The sequence below is a fragment of the Mobula birostris genome, chromosome 1, assembly GCF_030028105.1.
Source record: "Mobula birostris isolate sMobBir1 chromosome 1, sMobBir1.hap1, whole genome shotgun sequence".
Lineage (NCBI taxonomy): Eukaryota > Metazoa > Chordata > Chondrichthyes > Myliobatiformes > Myliobatidae > Mobula > Mobula birostris.
Window position 1 is genome coordinate 65,787,873 of NC_092370.1, and position 23,487 is coordinate 65,811,359.

Consider the following 23,487-nt stretch of genomic DNA (forward strand, 5'->3'; position numbering starts at 1 on the left):
CCCTCCTGTCTTCATCTTGCAGCCCAGTTGTTGTCTTTTCTTTTAATCCAAATCCAATTGCTGCTTTCTTCTGCTGCATTTGCCAAGGACTTGATTGCTTGTTGGAGGGAGTGACCCCTCACCCCCATCTTCTTCAATAGACTGGTCGTAGATGTAGCAACAAATCCCCTGCATCCCACCTCTACAGGGGATTCACCTTGTTATAAGAAAGATATTATCACACTGGAGAGGGTGCAGAGTAGACTTACAAGGAAGCTGCTTGAACTAAAGGGCCTGAATTCTAGAGAGAGGTTGACCATGCTGGATCTTTACTCACTGGAGAGCAGGTGAATGAGGGGTGACCTCAGAGAAGTCTATAAAATTATGAGGGGTTTGAATAAGATGGACAGTCAATGTCTTTTCCTCAGGGCTGGGAAACTCAAAAGTAGAGAGCACAAGTACAAGGTAAGAACAAAATAAGAGGGGAGCGATTTAAAAGAGACATGAGAAGTAACTTCTTTACAGACAGGGGAGAGAGTACCTGGAATGAGCTACAAGAAGTGGTCAAGGCAGGTACAATTGCAACACTTGGATAGATACTTGGAGGAGAAGGGCTTGCCAAAGGGTTTCGGCCTAAAATGTCGACTGTACTTTTTTCTATAGATCCTGCCTGGCCTGCTGAGTTCCTCCAGCATTTTGTGTGTGTTGCTCATGTTCCCAGCATCTGCAGCTTTTCTCTTGTTTGTGGCTTGGAGTGTTTTTGGTCAAATGTGACTGCAAATGGGATGAGCATGGAAGATGGTGTGGTCAGAATGGACCAGTTTGGCTGAAGGACCTTTTTCCATGCCATATTACACTATGACCTATCCAACTCAAACAAATATTATCCTATTTCTCTCTTAGGCAACTTGTGAATGTTATGCACTTCAGTTATTTAGATTATTTAGTTACTTCTTTGTTTTGTTTTGGATGTACATTATCTAACTTAACTTTTCTTCTGCAGACAGTAATCTCCATGTCCAGTGTGTTGCTAGGGTGCCACCTGCAGCTCTGCAGTGTGATGGATTTCATGGTGGAGTGCTTTTGCCTTTTTCCATCTGCTTGCCAACCCCTACCTCCGTGCACAAAATGTGATGTGATAAGGCAGGTGGCATCCTTTCACACATGTTATATGCTCCTCCTTCATGAGTCAGTTCCTGACCAGTAATACGGTGCTTCTTCAAACTTCAAGCTATAACTTTGGCACTTACTAGCTTTCTTGACTTGGAAGCTTTGACATGCACCTTCCAAGGGATGCCAGTGAGGTAGCATCTGCACTGTGATACTGAGCACTTCCAGTAGGAGGAATATGGACTTGCTACCTTCACATTCTCCTACCACTCCTCAATTTTGACTGCACTGATCTGTGTTTGCACAACTATATAGATAGGCAAATATCTTTGCAAAGTTTCAGTTTAGGTAAACAGTTTTCACAAGAACATCCACTGAACTTTATAGAAGTAATATTAACAAGTGCCCTTGACTTTGAACAGAATCCCTGTGGAACCCACAACGTCACAGTATCACACTCATGCCTGCACTCCCTGTAGCATACACCGCAGTTTCACTCACAAAATTCTTGGAAGCAAAGCTGTTAATGGCTGCATTTGGGACACACTGGCACAATGAACTCCAGGCTAGAAATTCCTCAGCAAAATACAAACAGCTGGAGGAATTCAGTCGGTCAGGCACATCTTAGGAGTCAGAGGGATAGTGAATGTTTCAGGTCAAGCCCCTGCATCTGGACCTTCACTCAAAGCATCAACTATTCCTATGCCTCTGTAGATACTAGTTGACCTATTGAATTACTCCTGCAGTTTGTTTTTGCTCCAGATTCCAGCATATGTAGTCTCTTGTGCTTCTGGAAATTCCTCACTTTGATATTGCATAACTCTACCAGGCCTTTTTTCTGGTCACTATTGCTCGAATTATTTCAGGGTCATGATTTATAAAAGATAAAATTAATCGAAGTGCTTGGATATCAACAAAAATATTTTTTATGAGACAGGGAAGTCAGAACCTTTCCCGCTGTAGAAATATCAAATACTAGAGGTCATAGGTTTAAGGTGAGAGGGGGCAAGTTTAAAGAGGATGCCTGAGGCAAATTGTTTTTTAAAACATGAGCGTGGTAGGTGTCTGGAACACATTTCTGGGGGGAGTGGTGAAAGCAGATAATAGGCCAACATTAATAAAGCATTTAGACATGAACAGACAGCAAATGGAGGGATATAGATCATGTGCAGACATATGTGCCACCGTGATTCAAAGGGCCTGTTCCTGTACTATACTTTTCTATAGTATTTGTTTAATATTTTTGCTTAATTAATGAACAGCAATGAAGTAGATCGCACTCTCAACGCAATGCAACTGGGCCATTCAGATTGCCAGCACCAGGGACACCAGTAATCATTGAGCATAGGAGCCAAAACATACCGGTTTCAGAGCATTCAGCAAGGTCTTGCATTTGCTGGGAACTAACTGCCCACTGGAAGATCATACCAGGAATCACACTTGTATAAACAATAGTACCAGAGCAAGCAATTATTGACACGAGGCAGTTTGCTGGCCAGCTCAAAATCCAAATTCATCATCTTTCCTCATACTATTATCTCCAATTCTGATGAATAAACATTTGGCTTTGTCTTCTTGTATTATTATAGGTGCTTAATTGCTTCCTAACTGCAATTCACATCTGATTAAAACAATTTGTACCTCTTTCATTTCATTGGCTGCCTTCCTGTGAATGACAATTTGCCAACAGACTGAATACCAGAATTGTGAGTCCTCCACAGTTACTATCTGATTCACACTCCAAATGCAATTTCTAGCCTTAAATAAATACAATTAAAAAAAGATGCAATTGTTTTGGCAGGCAGGCAACTTCAAAAATTACATTGAGAAAGTTCTCATTAAATTACATCAATTCAAAAGAAAATTTTATTTCCCCCTCTGCAAATATTCCGTTTTCATTTCTGATTTAAGACATTTGCAGTTCGCTCCTGCAGTAATTTTTAGGCTTGTTTTTTGGCACCTCAAAGCTGTTCTACATCATTGACTTGTCCTCTACTGAAATATTATTATACTTTCATTTCAAGCTTCTTATAATGAACAAATTAACTATAGCCATGGAAAGAAGTTCTGTATAGAGTAGTATTTAAAATCTCATAATAAAATGATAACTCCATACTGTTTTTTTTAAGAATGAAGTATGTACTGTAATTACCTTATCCCTACGGATACTTTCAGTTGAATTTAAGACTTCTGGGAAGATTGATAACCATATTTTAAAAATACAAATGACTCTTACTCAATATAGTCTTAAGTTTTTTTTTAATGTAAGATGTCTGTATGATCCTGAAAGTGCACACAAAATTATCAGGTCATATTGTGTGATTCTAACCCTTAAAAGGGATTACCATCATATATGAATTTTATTAGGGATGCCAAAGCTTCTTCAAATGAATTCTTAGAATGTGTTTGCATTGGTGAGGCCAGTCTTATGCTATGCAACCCAGTAGGGGCTCACCAGGTCAGGTAGCATCTATGGAAATTAATAAATAGTCAGTGTTTCAGGCCAAGACCCTTCATCAGAACTGGAAAGGAAATGGGGAGATGCAAGAATAAAATGGTGGGGGAAGGGGAAGGAGGATGAGCTAGGAGATAGAAAAGTAAAGTGTTACAGATGTAGATGGGCAGAGAATGAAACAAGGGGAATAGAATGGAATCGAGATATGTTGACAGGAGTTCAGTGGGGCAGGAGCCTACCCGGATAGTCAGGTTTGTGGATCTTGTGTAGGAGGTAGAAACGAGCAATGCTGGATCAGAGAACTATGAGTTTGATGGCAGTAGATGGGAGTTCACCAGAGATGATTAGATTAATGATTGTGTCAGAGACAATTTTCTGATGGTCTGGAATGGGATCATTTTCATGGGGTAAGTAAGAGGATATGTCTGAGATCTTCCACCCGACCTCAGTAAGGTAGAGGTTTTTCTATCTATCCTTTGTCTTAAAAATATGGTGAGCCCTCTAGAACTGGTCATATTGATTTGATGTAACTCAGTGGTTTGTCAGACTATTGCAGAAGATGATAGTGTTCTCATGCAATTAGAGACACAGACTGGGTAGGAAGGGAAGTTTTCCTTTCCTACATGCTGGTGGCAGACAATAATTTCAGTATCACTTTTAACAGAGCCAGGATTTTGCTTCTATTCTTATCTTAAAAGTAGTGTTCAACTTTCAAAATCTCTTGGTGAGATGTAACTTTAGTGCCCTCTGGATTCTTCTCTGAGAGCACTTGTCACACTAAGCATAAAAAAACCCACAAAAGAAAAAGAACACAATAATATATTTTAACACAATAAATCTAAATAAATAACATAGCATATAGATGTGGATTGTTTTAAGTCCATAATATGACACTATGTTGGACATAAGGTGACTGAATGGAAATGAAAAAAAGCAGTGTTGGAGTTAGTGGGTGGAGGTTTTGATCAGCCTTACTGCTTTGGGAAAGTAATTGTTTTTGAGTTTGGTGGTTCTGGTGTGGATGCTGTGTCGCCTCCTCCCTGATGGGAGTGCGATAAACAGTCCATGAGCAGGGTGGTTGGGATCCTTCACGAATCTATGTAACAAATATGGCATGTGCTTTTTTTGTTTCATATTTTAGGGAAAAGGTTATTTACATTAATTAAGGTTCTTAGATTAGTTTTTGAACAAGTGATAACAGTGCACTTTCCATATGATATATTATTTAATATCACATCTTGAGTACTGTACATTTGGCCCATATTGCTGCGGGAGTAGAATATAGTATGATTTGGTCAGAACAGAACTTGGATAAAAGTTCTGCTTCCCTTAAAATTAGATTTAAACTAGATTTTTGGTTCCTGTGGGAACTATATTTTCTGGAACTGAATTTAACAAAGGAGAAAGAGTTGCTTGTAATGTCAGGTCATTGACAGACATCATCTACTTCCAAATCCAGTTTTTCCACTTTTACAGCAGTATCCTGCAATAGAAATAACAACTTGATTAATATAAGGAAGTAATGCTTCAGAGAGATAGAGTGATTTGAACAGGCTCCTGCAGGAAAGCTTGCACGCAGTTTAGATGTCTCCTTTCAAAGAGTCATGGAATCATAAAGGTAAAGAGCACAGAAATAAACACTTCGACCTGTTACATTTATGGCAACCTTCTTGTCTGTCTACACAAATCCGATTTGCTCCAATTGTCCATAACCTTGTCTGTCTTTCCTATTCAAGTTCCTGCTTAAATGCATCTTAACATAGTGATCATCTCTACCATCTCCTCTGGCAATAACTTCAGTGATCAACCAAAGTCTGAAGGAAATTTCCTCTTGGATCCCCTTTAAATTTCCTTCCTCTCAACTTAATCCTATGATCTCTTGCTTTTGATATCCCTACCCCAGGAAAAAGATTTCTGACTATCATAACAAAACCAGGCTACTTTCATGCTCACACTGATTACATTCAGTCCTTTTTTGGTCATAACAAAGAGACCAATATTTTCCAATGAGTGTACAATGCAGTTTATGGAGCTGCTGTCCATCCCAAACTTGAAAGGACAATTGATTGCATTTATGTTCCATGTGCTATGCTAATAGATTACTGTACTGTCTTTGACCTGAAAGAGTTTTCTTCTTCCAATGTTGAACAGCATTATAAAATGATGTGGCTCAGTGCCAATGATAACTTGCTCAAGAGCTCTTAAAATGTTGTCATCTTAGTGTAATCATCAGTGTCTCTTTAGTTTATAGAAGAATGAAGGAATATTACAAAATAAGAATCGCTGAATAATTAAAGACAAATTCACCTTCAAACATCTTGATTGTTACACCATAAGAGGATGCACCCATGCTGAATTCATCAATTTCATCAGCTTTATCTCCATCTTTCACCCTGCCCCTGAATTCACATTGTCCATTTCTGACACTTCTCTCCACTATCTCAATGTCTGGAGATAAACCGGATACTGACATAATCTAATAAACCTACCGATCCCCATAGTTATCTTGACTATACCTCCTCCCACCCTTTCTCCTGTAAAAATGCTGTTCCCTTTACTCAGTTTCTTCATCCCCACTGCATCTGCTCCCAGGATGAGGCTTTCCTTTCCGGGATGTCTGAGATGTCCTCCTTCTTCAAAGAATAGGGGTTCGCTTCCTCCACCATTGATGATGCCCTCATCTGTATCTTCTCCATTTCCCAGAGATCCACACTCACCACACCTTCCCACTTCTCTCTTGTCCATAAGATCTCCTGCTGTCTCCCCATCTCCCTTCATGCCCTGACCAATCAAAAATCTACCAACCTCTGCCTTAAGTATACATGAAGACCTGGCCTCCGCAGAATGGCAAAGAATTCCACAAGTTCACAACCCTCTGGCTAAAGAAATTCCACCTCATCTCCATTCTATTCTGTCCATCCTCTGGTATTAGACTGTCCCACCATGGGAAACATCCTCTCCACATCCACTCTGGATTAGATTAGATTTAGATTAGATTCAACTTTATTGCCATTGCGCCGAGTACAGATACAAAGCCAATGAAATGCAATTAGCATCTAACCAGAAGTGCAAAGGAATAGTATCATTTACAAAATAACTGCGAATAAAAAGTAAATGCTACAGCACACAAATATAAAAGTACTGAGACAGTACAATACAGATGCAATACTGTTAGCACTGTGATGAGAGGTTCAGCAGGGTCACAGCTTCAGGGCAGAAGCTCTTCCTGTGCCTGCTGGTGCGGGAGCAGAGGCTCCTGTAGCGCCTACCGGATGGGAGGAGAGTAAAAAGTCCATGGTTAGGGTGAGATGCATCCTTGATAATGCCTTTTGCCCTACCCAGGCAGCGTTTATGGTAGATGTTCTCAATGGTGGGCAACTGGGTGCCGATAATCTGCTGGGCAGTTTTCACCACACGCAGGAGTGCTTTGCGGTCCGATACGGGACAATTGCCATACCACACTGAGATGCAGTTGGTGAGTATGCTCTCAATGGTACAGCGGTAAAAGTCTGACAGTATCCTGGGACAGACGTGAGCTTTCTTGATGCTCCGTAGGAAATAAAGGCTCAGTTGCACCTTTTTGGTCAGGGTGGAGGAGTTCAGGGACCAGGTGAGATCATCAGAAATGTGGACACCAAGGAACTTGAAGCTTGATACATGCTCCACTACAGCTCCGTTGATGTAAATTGGAACATGAGTGTGGCTCCTAGCATGCCTGAAGTCCACAATGATCTTCTTGGTCTTCTGGGTGTTAAGGGCCAGGTTATTATTGGCACACCACACGGCCAGGTGCTGGATCTCATCCCTGTAGGCCGTCTTGTCATCCCCCCTGATCAGGCCAACCACTGTGGTGTCTCCATCAAGGCCTTTTACTGTTTGATAGAATTCAATGAGGTCAGCCCTCATTCTCCTGAATTCCAGAGAATACTGGCCCAGAGCCATAAAACAATCTTAATATACAAGCTATTCAATCCTGGAATCATTTCAGTAAACCTCCTTTGAACCCTGTCCAATTTCAGCAAATCCTTTCTAAGATAAGGGGCCTAAACCTGCTTACAATACTACAAGTGAGGCCTCATCAGTGCTTTATGAAGTTTCAATATTACTATAAAGTTTTTATATTTTAGTCCTCTTGAAGTGAATACTAAGATTGCATTTGCCTTCCTCACCACAAACTCAACCTGCAAACTGACCTTCAGGGAATCCTGCACATGGGCTCCCAAGGCCCTTTACACCTCAGTTTTTTTGTATTTTTTCTCCATTTAGAAAATAGTCAACCCTTTCATTTCTTCTATCAAAGTGCATGACCATACACTTCCTGACATCATATTCCATCTGCTGTTTCCTCGCCCTTTCTTCTAATTTGTCCAAGTCCTTCTGTATCTTCTCTACTTCCTCAAAACTACCGGCCCTACCACCTATCTTCCTATTATCTGCAAACTTTGCAACAAAGCTATCAATTCCATCATCCAATCATTGATATATAATGTAAAAAGAATTGGTCCTAGCACAGACCCCTTGGAACACCACTAGTCACTGGCAGCCATCCACAAAAGGCTCCCCTTATTCCCACTTTGTGGTTTACACCATCTGGTCCAGGTGACTTATCTACCTTCAGACCTTTCAATTTCCTACAAATGTTCTCTCTAGCTATGGTAACCTCACACACTTCATGGCCCAGACACCTGGAACTTCCACCTTGCTGCTAGTTTCTTCCACCTGAAGACTGATGCCAAATACTTATTCAGTTCATCTACCATTTTATTGTCCCCCATTACTACCTCTTTAGCATCACTTTCCAGCAGTCTGATACCCACTCTTGCCTCTCTTTTACACTTCATGTTTCTAAAGAATGTTTTGGTATCCTCACTTTTGGATCCTCACTATCCAGGTTTTGGTAGCCTCTGCATCCAACACATCATTATCCCCAACCTCTGCCATCTTCAATGGGATCCTACCAGCAAATACATCTTTACCTCCCATTCCTACTCTCTGTTTACCACAGGGGAATCATTTTCTCCATGATTTCTTTGTCCATTCATCCCTCCCCATTAATCTCACTCAACACAAATCCCTTAAAGCAACAGAAATGCTACACCTGACTGTTCATTTCCTCCCTTACCTCCGTTCAAGGCCCTAAACAGTCCTTCCAGGTGAGGCAACACTTCACCTGTGAACCTGTTGAGGTTGCCTATTGTATCTGATGTTCCAAATGCGGCCTACTCTACACTGGCAAGACTTTACGTAATTTGGAGGGCACTTTGTCAAGCATCTCCACTCCATCTGCCAAAAGCGGACTTTCCCTTGGCCGATTCCTTTTCTGACATATCAGTCCATGGTCTCCTTTTTTGCCATAGCTACTCTCTGGTTGGAGGTACAACACCTCATATTCCATTAGGTAGTCTCCAACCTGATGGCACGAACATCAATTTCTCCTTCCAGTAATTTTTTCCTCCTTCCTTCTCTTCTATCCCCCTCTCTGGCTTCTTACCTCTTCTCCTCACCTGCCTATCATCTACCCCTGGTGCCCCTCCTTCTTCCCTTTTTCCTATGGTCCACTCTCCTCTCCTATCAGATTCCTCCTTCTCCAGCCTTTCCTACCTACCTGGCTTCACCTATCACCTTCTAGCTGGTCCTCTTTCCCATTCACCCACATTTTTATTCTAGCAGTTTCCCCCTTCCTTTACAGTCTTGAAAAAAGGTCTCCACCCGATATGTCAACTGTTTATTTATTTCCATAGATTCATTTTGTATGTATTGTATGATTCCCATTTACCATCCCTTGGCCCCGCACCTCCTATGCTTTCGCAAATACTGCTTGTCCAGGTACTTCATAAATCCCACTCACTTCATCTGGCTATATGCCATGGCAGAATCACAATGTCCTCATCACAACCTGCTCTTACACCATTATGAATCATTGGCAAACTTGTAAACCTTACATTTCATTCCCTTCTCCAGGTTATTAATATAAATATCAACATTAGAGCTTCCTGCTTCACACTTACGACTGTGTGGCTAAGCACAGCTCTAATGCCATGCTCAAGGTTGGTGATGACACCACTAACATGGGCCAAATCAAGAGTGGTGATGAATCAGCATCTAGGAGGGAGATTGAAAATCTGGCTGAGTGGTGCCATAGCATCAACCTCGTACTCAAATGTCAGCAAGACCTAGGAGATTAGAGGTGGAGAGAGTCAGCAACTTTAAATTCCTCAATGTTATCATTTTGGAGGACCTCTGTTGGGCCCAGCACATAAGTGCAATCCCATAGGAGTTTGCAAAGACTTGGTATGACATCCAAAACTTTGTCAAACCTCTGTAGATGTGTGTTGGAGAGTATATTGACTGGCTGCATCACAGCCTGGTATAGAAACACCAATGCCCCTGAATGGAAAATACTACAAAAGGTAGTGGATACGGTCCAGTCTTTCATGAGTAAAGCCCTCCTCACCACTGAGCACATCTACACAAAGCGTTTTCTCAGGAAAGCAGCATCCATCATCAGAGACCCCACCACACAGAGTATACACAAAATAATCTGCAGATGCTGGGGTCAAAGCAACACTCACAACACGCTGGAGGAACTCAGTAGGTCGGGCATCATCCGTGGAAAAGATCAGGTGACATTTCGGGCCAGAACCCTTCGTCAGGACCGTAGAGGGAAGGGGCAGAGGCCCTATAAGGAAGGTGGGGGGAGGGTGGGAAGGAGAAGGCTGGTAGGTTCCAGGTGAAGAACCAGTAAGGGGAAAGATAAAGGGGCGGGGGAAGGGAGGCAGGGAGGTGATAGGCAGGAAAGGTGAAGAAGGAATAGGGGAAAACACAATGGGTAGTAGAAGAAGGTGATAGGCAGCTGGGGGAGGAGGCAGAGTGACATAGGGATGGAGGAAGGGAGAGGGAGGGAATTACCAGAAGTTGGAGAATTCTATGTTCATACTAAGGGGCTGGAGACTACCTAGATGGTATATGAGGTGTTGCTCCTCCAACCTGAGTTTAGCCTCATCATGGCAGTAGAGGAGGCCATGTATGGACATATCTGAATGGGAGTGGGAAGCAGAGTTGAAGTGGGTGGGAACCGGGAGATCCTGTCTGTTGTGGTGGATGGAACGGAGGTGCTCGACGAAGCGGTTCCCCCATCTGCGTCGGGATTCTCCGATGTAGAGGAGGCCGCACCGGGAGCACCAGATGCAATAGGTGACCCCAACAGACTCACGAGTGAAGTGTTGCCTCACTTGGAAGGACTGTTTGGGGCCCTGAATGGTGGCAAGAGAGGAGGTGTAGGGACAGGTGTAGCACTCCCGCTTACAGGGATAAGTGCCGGGTGGGAGATCCGTGGGGAGGGACCGATCCCTGCGGAAAGCAGAGAGGGATGGAGAGGGAAAGATGTGCTTAGTGGTAGGGTCCTGTTGAAGGTGGCGGAAGTTGTGGAGGATAGTGTGCTGGATCCGGAGGCTGGTGGGGTAGTAGGTGAGGACAAGGGGAATTCTGTCCCTATTGTGGTGGCGGGAGGATGGGGGTGAGGGCTGAAGTGCGGGAAATGGAGGAGATGCGGGTGAGGGCATCATTGATGACAGCAGAAGGGAAACAACGATCCTTAAAGAAAAAGGACATTTGAGATGTCCTGGAACGGAAAATCTCATCCTTGGAGCAGATGCGGCAAAGACGGAGGAAGGGGAATGGCATCTTTGCATGTGGCAGGGTGGGAAGAGGTATAGTTGAGGTAGTTATGAGAGTCAGTGGGCTTGTAGAAGAAGTATATACACAGAGTATGCTCTCTTCCCACTGTTGCCATTAGGTACACAAGCCTCAGGACTCACACCACAAGGTTCAGGAACAATTATTATCCCTCAGCCATTGGCCGAAAGGGGATACCTCAACTTCACTTGCTCCATCACTGAAATTTTCCCACAACCTGTGGACTCACTTTCAAGGACTTTTCATCTCATGTTCTCAATATATATTGCTTATTTAGTTATTAACATGATTCATTTCTTTTTGTATTTGCACCGTTTATTGTTCTTTTGTGCAATGGTTGAACACCCAAGTTGGTGCCGTCTTTCATTGATTCTATTATGGTTATTATTCTAATATGAATTATTTAAGTATGCCCGCAGGAAAATGAATCTCACTGTTGTATATGGTGATATGATCATTGTGGTATATTCACTTCGAGAATAAATTTACTTTTAACTTTGAACGTTGAGAACCAATCCTGCAGTGCGTTCCTAGTTATATCCCTCCAACCTGAACAAAAACCTTTATTCAAATCCTTTGTTTTCTTTGTAACAGCCAATTCTTAATCTATGATTATGCACTTCCACCTGTACCTTAAACTCTTAATTTATGCATGTCTCTTATATAGCACCTTGTCAAATGTCTTTTGTGAAATGTAAATACACTGCATCTATAGGGTTCCTGCTCCCCTCTCCCTGTCATACCTTCAAAAAAATTCAAGCAAATTAGTCAAATATGATTTACTTTTCATGAAACCATGTTGTGGTCTCATGAAAAGTAAATTATATTAACACTATCCCTTGTGCACAAATTGTTACCTGTTATTTTAAATTAATCCATCTGTTATCAGAGATATTTACAGTATCTCATGGTGAATACTGATGCAAAAGAAATAGATTCTTACACATACTTTCTTTCTGTGTCATTAATTTACCAACTTCATTCTCTACAGGTCCCACTCGTACCTTAGCAACCATTTCCCTATTTATATTTCCATAGAAACTCTTACTGTTTGGTTTATTCTACTTGCAAGTTTTCTCTCAAAATCAATTGCTATTAGAGAATTTAATTAGATATCAATAGCCAAACACTGCATGCTATAGTTCACACAAAATACTCTGCAGATGCTGGGGTCAAAGCAATACGCACAAAATGCTGGAGGAACTCAGCAGGTCAGGCAGCATCCGTGGAAACGAAGGGTCTCGGTCCACAGATGCTGCCCGACCTGCTGAGTTCCTCCAGCATTTTGTGCGTGTTGCATTCTGTAGTTCGACTGCTAAGGTTGGAAGTGAGCTTGCTTCTGGAGTGGAGGCAACATAAATTAAACAGTTTCTGTTAGTTCTGAAAAATCTATGTGTAGCAAGTTTGTTGGAGGTAGGGATACAGCAAGAAAGATTGAGAAACAACACTGCAGGAATTATGCAGCCTTGATTGATACAAATCTTCACTATGTTGTAGACACATAGGTGATGTGGGGTCAAAATGGTGTAAGTAACTAAAGATTTGTATTTAGAAAGTGCTCCTCCTAGTGCAGAATGTCCCAAGGTGTTTGACTGTAATGATGTACTTTTGAAGAATGTTCACAGATGTGACATAAGAAATGTGACAGCCATTTTTGAACCCTCATCTACCAACGTGTTAGTGACCAGGTATTCAAGACTTCCCAGAGCAACTGGGATAATTGCCTTGCCTCTTCGAAGTACTTTTTAAACAGTCATTTCTTTCCACTTTAAAGACCAGAAGGACATTGTGTCTTGATTTAATGTTTCAGCAGAAAGATAGCAACTGTAGGAGTGAAATAGCTTCCAATACATTGGCCTAGATACAGTATGCGTATGACTAAAGTTTGTGCCCATAACCTCCAGACACAAACTTTGTCATCACTCCTTCTTTTTCTCCTTGGCAACCCCTCAGGAATAAAGAATGTTTACTTCCACTAGCTTTATGTGTTCAGAAATGAAACCAATGTGGGAACACAGACTCTTACACAGATGAGGCAAGGGTTTAGGTTCTGAGGCCTCTGTACCTTCCACTTCTTCCAAAGGGTCTATTTATCCTGTGACATCTTGAATACACCTTCTATAAATTGAACAGACTTGGGACAAAATGTCCCAGGAACCTGTGGGGATGTTCTATTTCTTTTAAGGATCCAGGAATATTTTTTCTCTGTCTACCTTGTCAGCTTTTAAGAATAGAGTGCCAATGTTAATGGAAAATGCTGCAGTCGAAGCTCAGTAATCCTACAAAAAATATATTATCTCAACATCTGCAGTCCTACTGTGGCCACTTGTGAATAGCAGTCCATGTTCAAACAACTGGAGGTGAAGGGCATTAGAGTACTATACACAAAAGACAAACTGAGCATTTGTAATCAGCCATTTAGTCCTAGGACCCTGGCATGCATCATCACCCTGGCAGTCTTCAGCTAGTCTGACAAAAATAGTTGGCTGAATACACCAGAAAGAGCAAACGCTAAGGACCCTAAAACCATTTTAAGAATGGTGCAGAATATACTCTCAAGAATCAGCCACAACTATAGCTCAGCTGTCTCAGTACAGCAACAAGGCTGACATTTAAACAATGAAGTGAAAAATTCTCCAAACCTCTCTTGTCCAGAAAGAGCAGATAAATCCAGTCTGGCCAATTACCTCCCCATTACTCTCCCCTCATCAACTGTAAAGTGATGGAATGAGTCATCAACAGAATTATAGAAATTTACTGCATAGGAGGTCATTTAGATCATGGCACCCATGCTGACTGTAAAGAGAGCTACTTAGAATACTTCCATTTTCCGGCTTTGTGTGTTATAGGCCTTTGAACACTCATCCAGATGACTTTTAAATTCAGTGAGAGCCTGTCTCTCCACCAGCATGTCAGATAAAAAGACACAAAAGTACATGTTTTAAGACTACGACTTACCTTTTAACTCAGCACCACGTTCCCAAAGTTTTTCTTGATTCTTTCCAATATACTCAGTGATTGACAATTCCAGAGATTCACTGTTACTTCTCAGTTCTGTGCAAAATGGCCAAATCCTTATCTTGAGAGTGGTATCCTCGGATCTCGACTTCCCCAGCCAGGAGAAACTTTAACTCCATGTCTATAGCCTGTAAAGCTCCGTAGGACTTGAGTAATTTTAATCACATCACCTCACATATTTTTAAACTTAAGGTCATGGGTATAACCTCTTGTTGAATGATAAAGCTGCTATTTGAACCATTCAATCTGGGGGTTTCTTTGCTTTACTTTTTCAAATATATCTTGAATATGGAGGTCACAGTTATCAACAATATACCAAGTGTAGCCTCACAAGTGTTCTATAAAACAGAATGGAGTTTTCCATTTTTATACTCAATCCTCATATAATAAAGTCAATATAATATTTTATTTCCTAATTGTTGTATCATATGCGAATTTTGATTGATTCATATCCAGGAACACCTTGCAGCTTCTCATCACTTAAAATACACTACCCCTTTCCATATCATCAACATAGATGACATTCTACTTGCAAATCAACCAAACCACTATTGCACACGGAAGTTCCCAAATTAGTTCGTGGTTGCAGGATACATGAATATTCATCAGGTAGCTAGTGTGGGTCAACTGTGCTTTCCAAAATCATCTGACTGTATTGACTCCCCCCAAATGCAGCACCAATTCCGATACCTCCCTCCCTTTATCCTCACTATATACTGAGGTAGTTGTATGATTACCTACTGATTGCCCATCATGACTACAATGTCATGTAGACCTGGTTTATCATCTCCTGTGAATGGTCCTGTTCTTGATAAACCCATGAAGATCCAGTTTATTAATTTATTCTCTCTTTCACTAGTGGGAGCTGCTTCTTGACTTAAAAGAAAATTGCACACATATAATTAAGGTTATTGCTTATTAAGTTTCCACAGTTGCATTTTTCTATATTTTCCATCAAAAAATCTTTCATTTATCTATTCAACCACATATTTGCAAAAAGATATTTAATTTTCCCCCCTCAAATGCATGCTGTTGCTTACAGCATGAAAATTGTCAAACAAGTTGAACCTTGGCACACAACCACAGTATCCAAGTCTGGATCTGTCCTATTCTACTTGATTTCAAATAAGTTAAAGACATAAATCAATCTACTATGTATATGCATGTTAGCAGCAAAGTTAAATTACTTACATGAATTATATTTCTTAAGATTTATAAGTTCAAGAGTGAGCATGTTTAGAAGATTGACATATAAACAGCATTAATAAAGTAATCTTACCAGAGAAATTGAAAACAAAACACATAAGAATTCTGTCAAACCCATCAGTAACTTTCAAAATCATGGGTATGCTCTAACGCTGTACCTTTTGTGCCAACCTAACCATCACATTCCCTATTCCATGTTAGTTTTTACTGGATTAAATGTACTGAGTGACTTTCAGAGCTTTTACTTTCAAGACTTGATTTAAGATAAAAGTGAGAAAAAGAATCAGAAGAAAGGGAGTTGCAGATGGTGGGAGAAGCCAAATTGTGGAAGTGTTTTGATCACTTCATGCTACATGAGGATGTGTCTGTGATGTTGTGAGCCAGGTTGAAAACCAATTCCTTTGGTTATTATTGTAGTGAAAAATATTGTAAAAGAAGCTCTTCTTGTTCCTGTGTTTAATTATCTTTATGAAAGCAGTCTAATTAAGAAAAGTCCTCTTTGAGAATATATCCCAAACACTTTAAAATTCTTAAGTACCAATCCAAAATTTATATTTGTCAATAAAAATATATGGGAAATGCATATGCATAGTTTGATACTCTTACATAACTCATAATATTATCAGACTTACACTCGTCTATTCTTGATTTTTGGTCCTTATTCTTTCCAATATTAATTTAGCTCAGTATCTCTTAGCCAATAAAGTAAAACAAAAAAGAAAGCCAATGCGGAGAAAGAAAGCCTGTGCTTTTAGACAAACTAGTAAACTGCATGCAGCTGTTCTTTTTTTAAGGACAATGGATTCTTCAGTGATTAAAATAAAACCTAAAGAGAAATGAAGAAAATTAATAGTCACATTAACTAAACCAATGTATGTTTTAATGGAAGAATACAAATATCATCGGAGCTTCACATAGTTTAAATACTTTCGTTGAAAGGGTGAAAAAAATTCAGAGATTTGTTTTTCAAGTACAGTATAAAATAAATTGATATATAGATTTTTGGTAACTCATCAACCAGATTTAAAATATTTCAGCTATGGGAGGAGTCCATCTGAAAACTAATTTACAGACTTGCAGTTATTTCATTAAACAGTCATATAATGAGTGTTCAAATTACTGCAAAATAATACTGTTAATAATACTCTTCCTAATTCACATTCCCTGTAATAAGAGCAATTTCTTTACTGAAGCCAAATTAAAACACATTTTCTTTAAAATATCCATTGATTTAAAATCAGACTCTGTTATTTTCAATTTCATCTTCAAAGCGACTATTTATCTTTAATTTCTCACAGCTGTCAAGACACCTGTTGATTAAAAGCAAACATGATAAGATTTGAATCGAAATGTTTGGTTTTAGTTCAAAATTCCTTCCAAGAATGTGGGTACAAACTTAGAATAATTAACAAATTAAGAAAAAAAATAAACCCCTTTATATACTGTAGGCGATGGGTTAGAAACTCAAACATTAGCCATCTTTGAAGGAGCATACTGCAAGGTCACGAGTCCAAAAATTAATCATACTGTTTGAAACCCAGTACGTGACACATGATTGTCAAAAAATGTGCATATTTTGATGCAAATCTTGACTACTACCACAAACACTAAGCTAGCAACGATCGTAAATCTTGACTGCTGGCCACGAGAAAATCAATCTAATTTAATAATGAGATAATAGTATGTTTTGTATACTATTTGGTTGAATGGAATATTATATCTCATTCTCCTGGAATGCAAGTATTTTAATATCAATCTAATTTTCACCCTATCATCATAATATGTTACTTCATCAAACGGAAGTTTCTGGAACATGCACCTCATGATCCAGAGATTACCCCAATATGCATAGGTAAGAATATATTAGGTCAACAGAATGGCGATATTTTACACACTTTTCAGATATGTACTTCTACATTAAGAATATCCAGGTAAACATTAGGCAACCTTTCACCGAGTGATTGCCTGTGCTCACATATTTTCATGTTTAATCTTCCTTTGCATCAATAGCTTGACTATTGTTCACATCCTGGAGATCAAACCAAACCTGAATCTTATCCCTATTCCCAATATTCCAGGTAGCTCATGTCCTGAGCCTGTAGTTAAAAGGCATTATCCTGGGCTCACTCATATATGACCTCGTAAGTGATCCAAAAATGTCCACAGACTCCCTGGTGAGTTTTATTTAGTTCAGCAAATGGACTGCCTGTACCCAGTTTTATTATACTTTCTGCCTTTGCACTCCATCCTTCACAATCTGTTCCTGGAACTTATGATTTAGTGTTGTCATTTTATAATGTAAATATTGAACTATTTTCCTTTATCTCTTCTCTCTTTTACATCTTGTTTAATTCTTTCAGTGCTTAGGTAAGAAATGCATCCTTTTTTTCAATCTTCTCCTCCAAGTTAACCACTGTCTGTTGAAACTCACAACTGTCACACTGAGTGGTCTTGATCTGCAGCCTCAGTGAGTCTTTGACCCACTAAGAAGCCTTTTAGGTGATCGCTTCTGTCTTAAAATATATATTCTATGCCCATCTCTCTTCTACATTGATCTCCTGAGCACAGTATTCAAACAGCCATTAGGACTGTGGATTCAGTAAATCAGAAGCATTTCCAGCCACCATTATTTGTCTTGAAGTGCAAAAGCTACCAAGCTGCAGGAACTGGAGATTTTCCAATCACTTTTAGAGTTTGGCTTTGCGCCTTACAGCACGTGGCTTGTGTTTTCAACAAAGTAGCTTTATTTTAATTGACTGTTATATGTATTACAAATACTATCAATACATCTGTCACTATTACAAATCACTATTCTATTTACAAATCAACAAAACTACAATCAGCTCACAGATCCCCAAACATGTTAATAGTAGTTGTGTACAGAGATTCCTGAATTGAGCTGATCTTACTTTACTTAATGAACTGTCTCTGTTGCTTCTTTTTTGAAGTGCAGTCGTGCTGGCTGTTCTTCATCCTCATTGTCCCTTGCTTTTGATGTATGTTCATCCCTCTGAGTAACTACCAAGGCTTCAGTCTTCTAGTATTTTAATTACAAATGTGCCATCTGTATTTGTGGCTTCAGTTTATCTTGCCACATAAGCCTGGGTTATAAATTCCTCTGAACAGTTTAATGCTCCAGCTGATCACGCTGTAGTGCCCTTCACAGATTCACAGTTGTTTCTTGATGTGGCATAATCAAAATCAGAATCAGATTTATTATCATTAACTTTGATAATGTGAAATTTGTTGTTTTGTGGCAGTGGCATATTGCAAGGCATAAGATTACTATAAATTGCAAAATAAATAGTTCAATAAAAGGAATAATGAGGCAATGTTCATGGGTCAAGGAATGGTCAGAATCTTTTGGCAATTCAAGGTTCTTGCTCTTTAAGTTTCCATACATATGCTGTTCTGTGAACGTTTTACTGTTCTTTTTAACCATTTATATCCAAGAGGGTAATTCCGCATTTAAGCCCTTACATTCTTAAATATTGTCATGTACCACGTACTGTACCAATAATTTATTCGTTAATGTTCAGCTTGGGATATACCAGAAACTCCTGCTCCACACCTCCATAGAGGCATGACACAAATAAATAAAGTAGAGAAATCTAAAGTAAAGTCTGGTTGACTCCTGTTTGCATTACTACAACATTTATTAGTGTAATTTCAAGGTAGTCAATAAAACTGAAGGCGTTTGGCACTGGGTGGATGCGTATCTTGCATCAATGGAGGTGACTGTTGCTGTAAGTCATTCAGCTCAGTCCCAGGACTAACCCTGTAGGAAATTTAAAGGTCAGTCTTCTAGACACAGCCATCTCCAAGTTGGTAAGTTCTCTGATGACTGGACAACACGGTGATACATCAGATAGTGATGCTGATTTCCAGCTCCAGTAGCCGGGTTCAATCCTTACCTCTAGTGCTCTATATGGAGTTTGTACGTTCTCCATGCTAGAAGGTGGTTCCTCCCAGGTTCTCTGGTTTCCTCCCACATCTGAAGGACATGTTACCCAGTAAATTGATTGGTTACTGTGTAGGTGGCTACAGGAGAAATCAGGGGCAAGGTGTTGGGCATGTGAGAGAAGTTTCGGAGAACTAAATAAGGGAATGGGATTCAAAGGACTGCTCTGATAGCTACAGAGTTGCTGGGCCAAACAGCCTTTTCTATGTTTCAAGGGAATGTGAAGCATGACTGTACAAGTTTCGCTTTCCTTTATTGATCCTAGTGCAGCAGCCCAGGTCTACATGCAGCAGTACTGGGAAAATAGTTGTTTATTGACTGATAAATGAGTTGTAACGACACTGCCACACAGATTCCAGGCAATAACCTGAAAGAGGGAACCTCTCTTCTTGGTGTTTAATGACATTGCTGTCATTGGCTCCCCTACTATTAATATTCCAAGAAAAACAACTACCAGAAATTTAACAGCAGCAGTCACATAAACTCTCGTTATAAAAACGGGTCAAAGAGTCGGACTCAGATCCAGGCATCTTACGTAGAAGAGGGTTTGTCCACCAATAGCTTGGTGTGGTTGTGGTGTGTGGGTTCAGTATTTTTTTGTTAATCTTGTTAATTTTCGATATTTGTTCACTCATGCAAAGATGGTTAGTTTTAAATATTATTACATAAATTTGCAAATTATTCTACTCCTCAGAGCTTCTTTTACAGCATATCCCATGCCTGCCTCCTACATTATCCTGAACAACAAGTTAGCAGGCCCATAAGACCACCTCAGACTTGCCCTTCATTAAGATACTGTCCTGACTTGGACATGTACTACAATATACAGAGTCACAGAGTCATGCAGCACAGGAACAGGTCCATCAGCTCACATGTCCATGCAGAACTTTTTGCCCCTCCACATTAATATCATTTACTAACATTAGGACTGTATTGTTCTGTGCCTGGACTTTTTAACTGCCCGTCTAAATACCTCTTAAATATATTATTTCTATATATCACCATCTCTTCTGGCAGCATGTTCTAGATACCCCATTTCCAGACCTGTTTAAAAACAAATCTTAACCTTTACTTTCCCCTTATAACTCCTTCATCTTAGCTTAAACCTTGGACCAGAGCAGACTGGCTTCCAGTAACACAGTTATCTTCATTTATGGGAAATATGGGTCCAGCTATTGGATTGGTTTCTCCAGTTCCAAATGTCTTTAGTATTATTGGGAACTTTGATGTGCCCTGTTGGACACTCCTAACATGGGAAAGAAGTTTTGACTTTCTATCCTATATCTACGCATCTCATATTTTACATACTTCTGACAGGTCAGCCTTCAGCTTCCTATGCTCCAGCGATATCAAGCCCAGCCAATCTGATAACTAATGTCTATCAATCCGGTAACATCCTGAAGAATCTCCTCTGCACTCTCTTCAGTGGAATAATATCCTTCATTGTCAGTTGGTTCAGAATACTGGAACTCCCTACCCCAAAATATTCTGAGAGGAATATTTACCAAGACATCATCCATTCAAGATGGTGGCTCAGCAATATCTGTTCAAGAACAGTTTACGATGGGTACAAATGCTAGCTTTGCCCCAACACAAGAATCTCAAAAATTAATAAACAAGAAGAATTAAAGGAATTATAAGGTGTGCTGTTGTCAATTGAGGAAAGACATCTAAGAGATATTTGTGTTCACATTTTCTGCAACTTTTGTTTTCAGACTAACTTCAAGTTAGATTGTTCAGCATATTAATAGTGCAATTTTGGGGTGAGATATCAGCACAATTATGAGGAAATCTTGGGTGGTACTAAATCATCTCATTTTGGAGCTAATGGATACATGACTGTGTCTATTAACAAGAATGTCTTACACAAATGATCTTTCATTTAAATATTGGCTGATCCAAGTATTATAGAATATGCAAAGTGCAAATTACATTCGACATGTTTGGATGATAACAGATGAATTAACAGGCGTCTGAAGCATTTCCTCCAGTGGGTCTTTGAGTCCTTGGGACTTTATTCACCATTGCTGCTGCTGAGTGACTGCCATTATTTTCAGATGTTCAATTATGTTTTCTTCTCTCAGGCGAAGATAATCTACCATGACTGGCAAATCACAGACCAGCAATGTTACCAATAAGAATGATCCCAGATCCATCAATTCCAGAGTCTTCATTGGCAACCTCAACACAGCCATTGTGAAAAAAGCTGATATAGAAGCTATTTTTGCAAAATATGGAAAAATAGTTGGCTGCTCTGTGCACAAAGGATATGCGTTTGTACAGTACTTGAGTGAAAGGAATGCACGCGCTGCAGTGGCGGGGGAAAATTCCAGAATAGTTGCAGGACAACCCCTCGGTAAGATTACATTATTTTTTACTTAAAGAATTTTTGTGTAGTGCTCCATGTGTGTGAGAATCAATGTAAAGAGATGTTAAAGTAATATTGTTTAGCACTTTATATTTACAACATGATCAATGCTGGTTTGAAATTGAATTTCACTATAAATGGCATGCATACTGGGTGGTCTGCATTTCCCAGTGCCTAAAGGGGCTGCTCAAAAATAACAAGATAGATGAAATTTACCTTAGAAAAATCATTATGATGCTTATTCCCCATTTTCTTTTGGAAAACAATTCCTAATGGCAACTGCCTACACTGTCACAGCTGCCACATTATTGTTGCTAGCAATCATGGGAAGTAGGTGAAGCCCTAAGGTACACTCTCCATGGTAGCCATTGAACTGTACGCCAGGCTTCCACGATGTGAAGGGAACACACTGAGGAAACAGGAACACTTCTTTGCTGTGTCAGATGGTATCACCTTACCTATGATTACACCCAGGACTACTCCTGTATGCTAAGTAGCTTCAAGCCACTGCAAAGCATGTAATCATAATACAAGTAAGGGATCAGAACGGTGACCTCTGCAATGAACGTCTGCTGGGAACTACACAAAATTGACTTTCTGGACAAGCATATCAGTAATCGATCAGATATCGTATGAAAACAAAAGATTAATGTCCCAGCTGGAACACTTTAATTCATAAATGGTTAGCAATTTGGTGCAAGGTCTGCAGTTTTTTTTTGACAGAGTGTGAAAATGTAGGCAACATGTTGCATATATTTGTACCAGCTCCAGTCATTAATGTAGAAATAAGCATTGATAGTGTTTTTAACATCATCACATATCTGAGTGACACCAGTGAAATAATTTCATGCCAAGGTGAATCACAGTTGGATTCTCAGTTCAATATTTCAGTTGGCAAAGCTCCCACTAGAAATGGCACACCCTCATGAAAAAGACTTTTGTATACATTTTTTGCATGCAGTAAGTTCAGATCTGTCCAGTTTTCAGGAATACATTTTACTTGAAGGTTATAAGTTAAATGAAATCGTGTAATGGGAGGAGCAGCTATAAAATCTTTGTTTATCTTTTCTCTTGTAGATGAGTCAACAATAGATCAATATTGCTTAAGCACGGATGGAACAACAATAATAAATCCGAGCTTCAAGCTCTGATCAGCACCACGACAACAAGTAGTAATCTCTATAGATTGCCAAATAAAGCTGATTTTATTCACATATTAACAAGAAGAATTAACAGGTTTAATTAAGAACATAAGAAATAGAAGCATTAATAAGCCTTTCTGCTCCTCATGCTGTTCAATTTGATCATAGCTGAGCAGCCCCAACTTTCCAGGACTAACCTTATAGCCCTTGATTAAAGATTAACAGCTTTTATAAATTAAGTTGCCTTTTATGAAATAGTTAATCTTTGAGCAGATTAATCTTTTAATTAAATGTGCACATTGATGGGTAGCATAATCATCATGTTGCATTAGTCTCATTCTCAAAGCATGTTTACTTAAGAGTTTTAATGTTTCTGAAGCCGGGATGAAATCGTGAATCAGTCAGTTCTTCTCAAATGACTTCCTTCCAGGACATGAAAATGACTTGGTACTTTGTCTGCTTGATACAAAAGACAGCTCAATTCCAGTCCATAGTGAAGAACAAATAAGGTGAATTCTATAAAGAGGCAGTGAATCTGAATCAGGTTTAAACA

At 39.7% G+C, this 23,487-nt stretch overlaps 1 protein-coding gene across 3 annotated transcripts in view; it reads left to right on the top strand.

Moving 5' to 3' along the window:
* Positions 1-23,487, top strand: part of LOC140199564 (RNA-binding Raly-like protein) — a 1,057,088-nt gene that overhangs the window by 509,596 nt on the left and 524,005 nt on the right. For all 3 annotated transcript variants that reach the window (XM_072261891.1, XM_072261979.1, XM_072262074.1), the window contains exon 3: positions 21,509-21,780. In XM_072261891.1, the coding sequence (XP_072117992.1) occupies positions 21,525-21,780 (256 nt within the window). In that variant the 5' untranslated portion in view covers positions 21,509-21,524. The remainder of the gene's footprint in view (positions 1-21,508; positions 21,781-23,487) is intronic.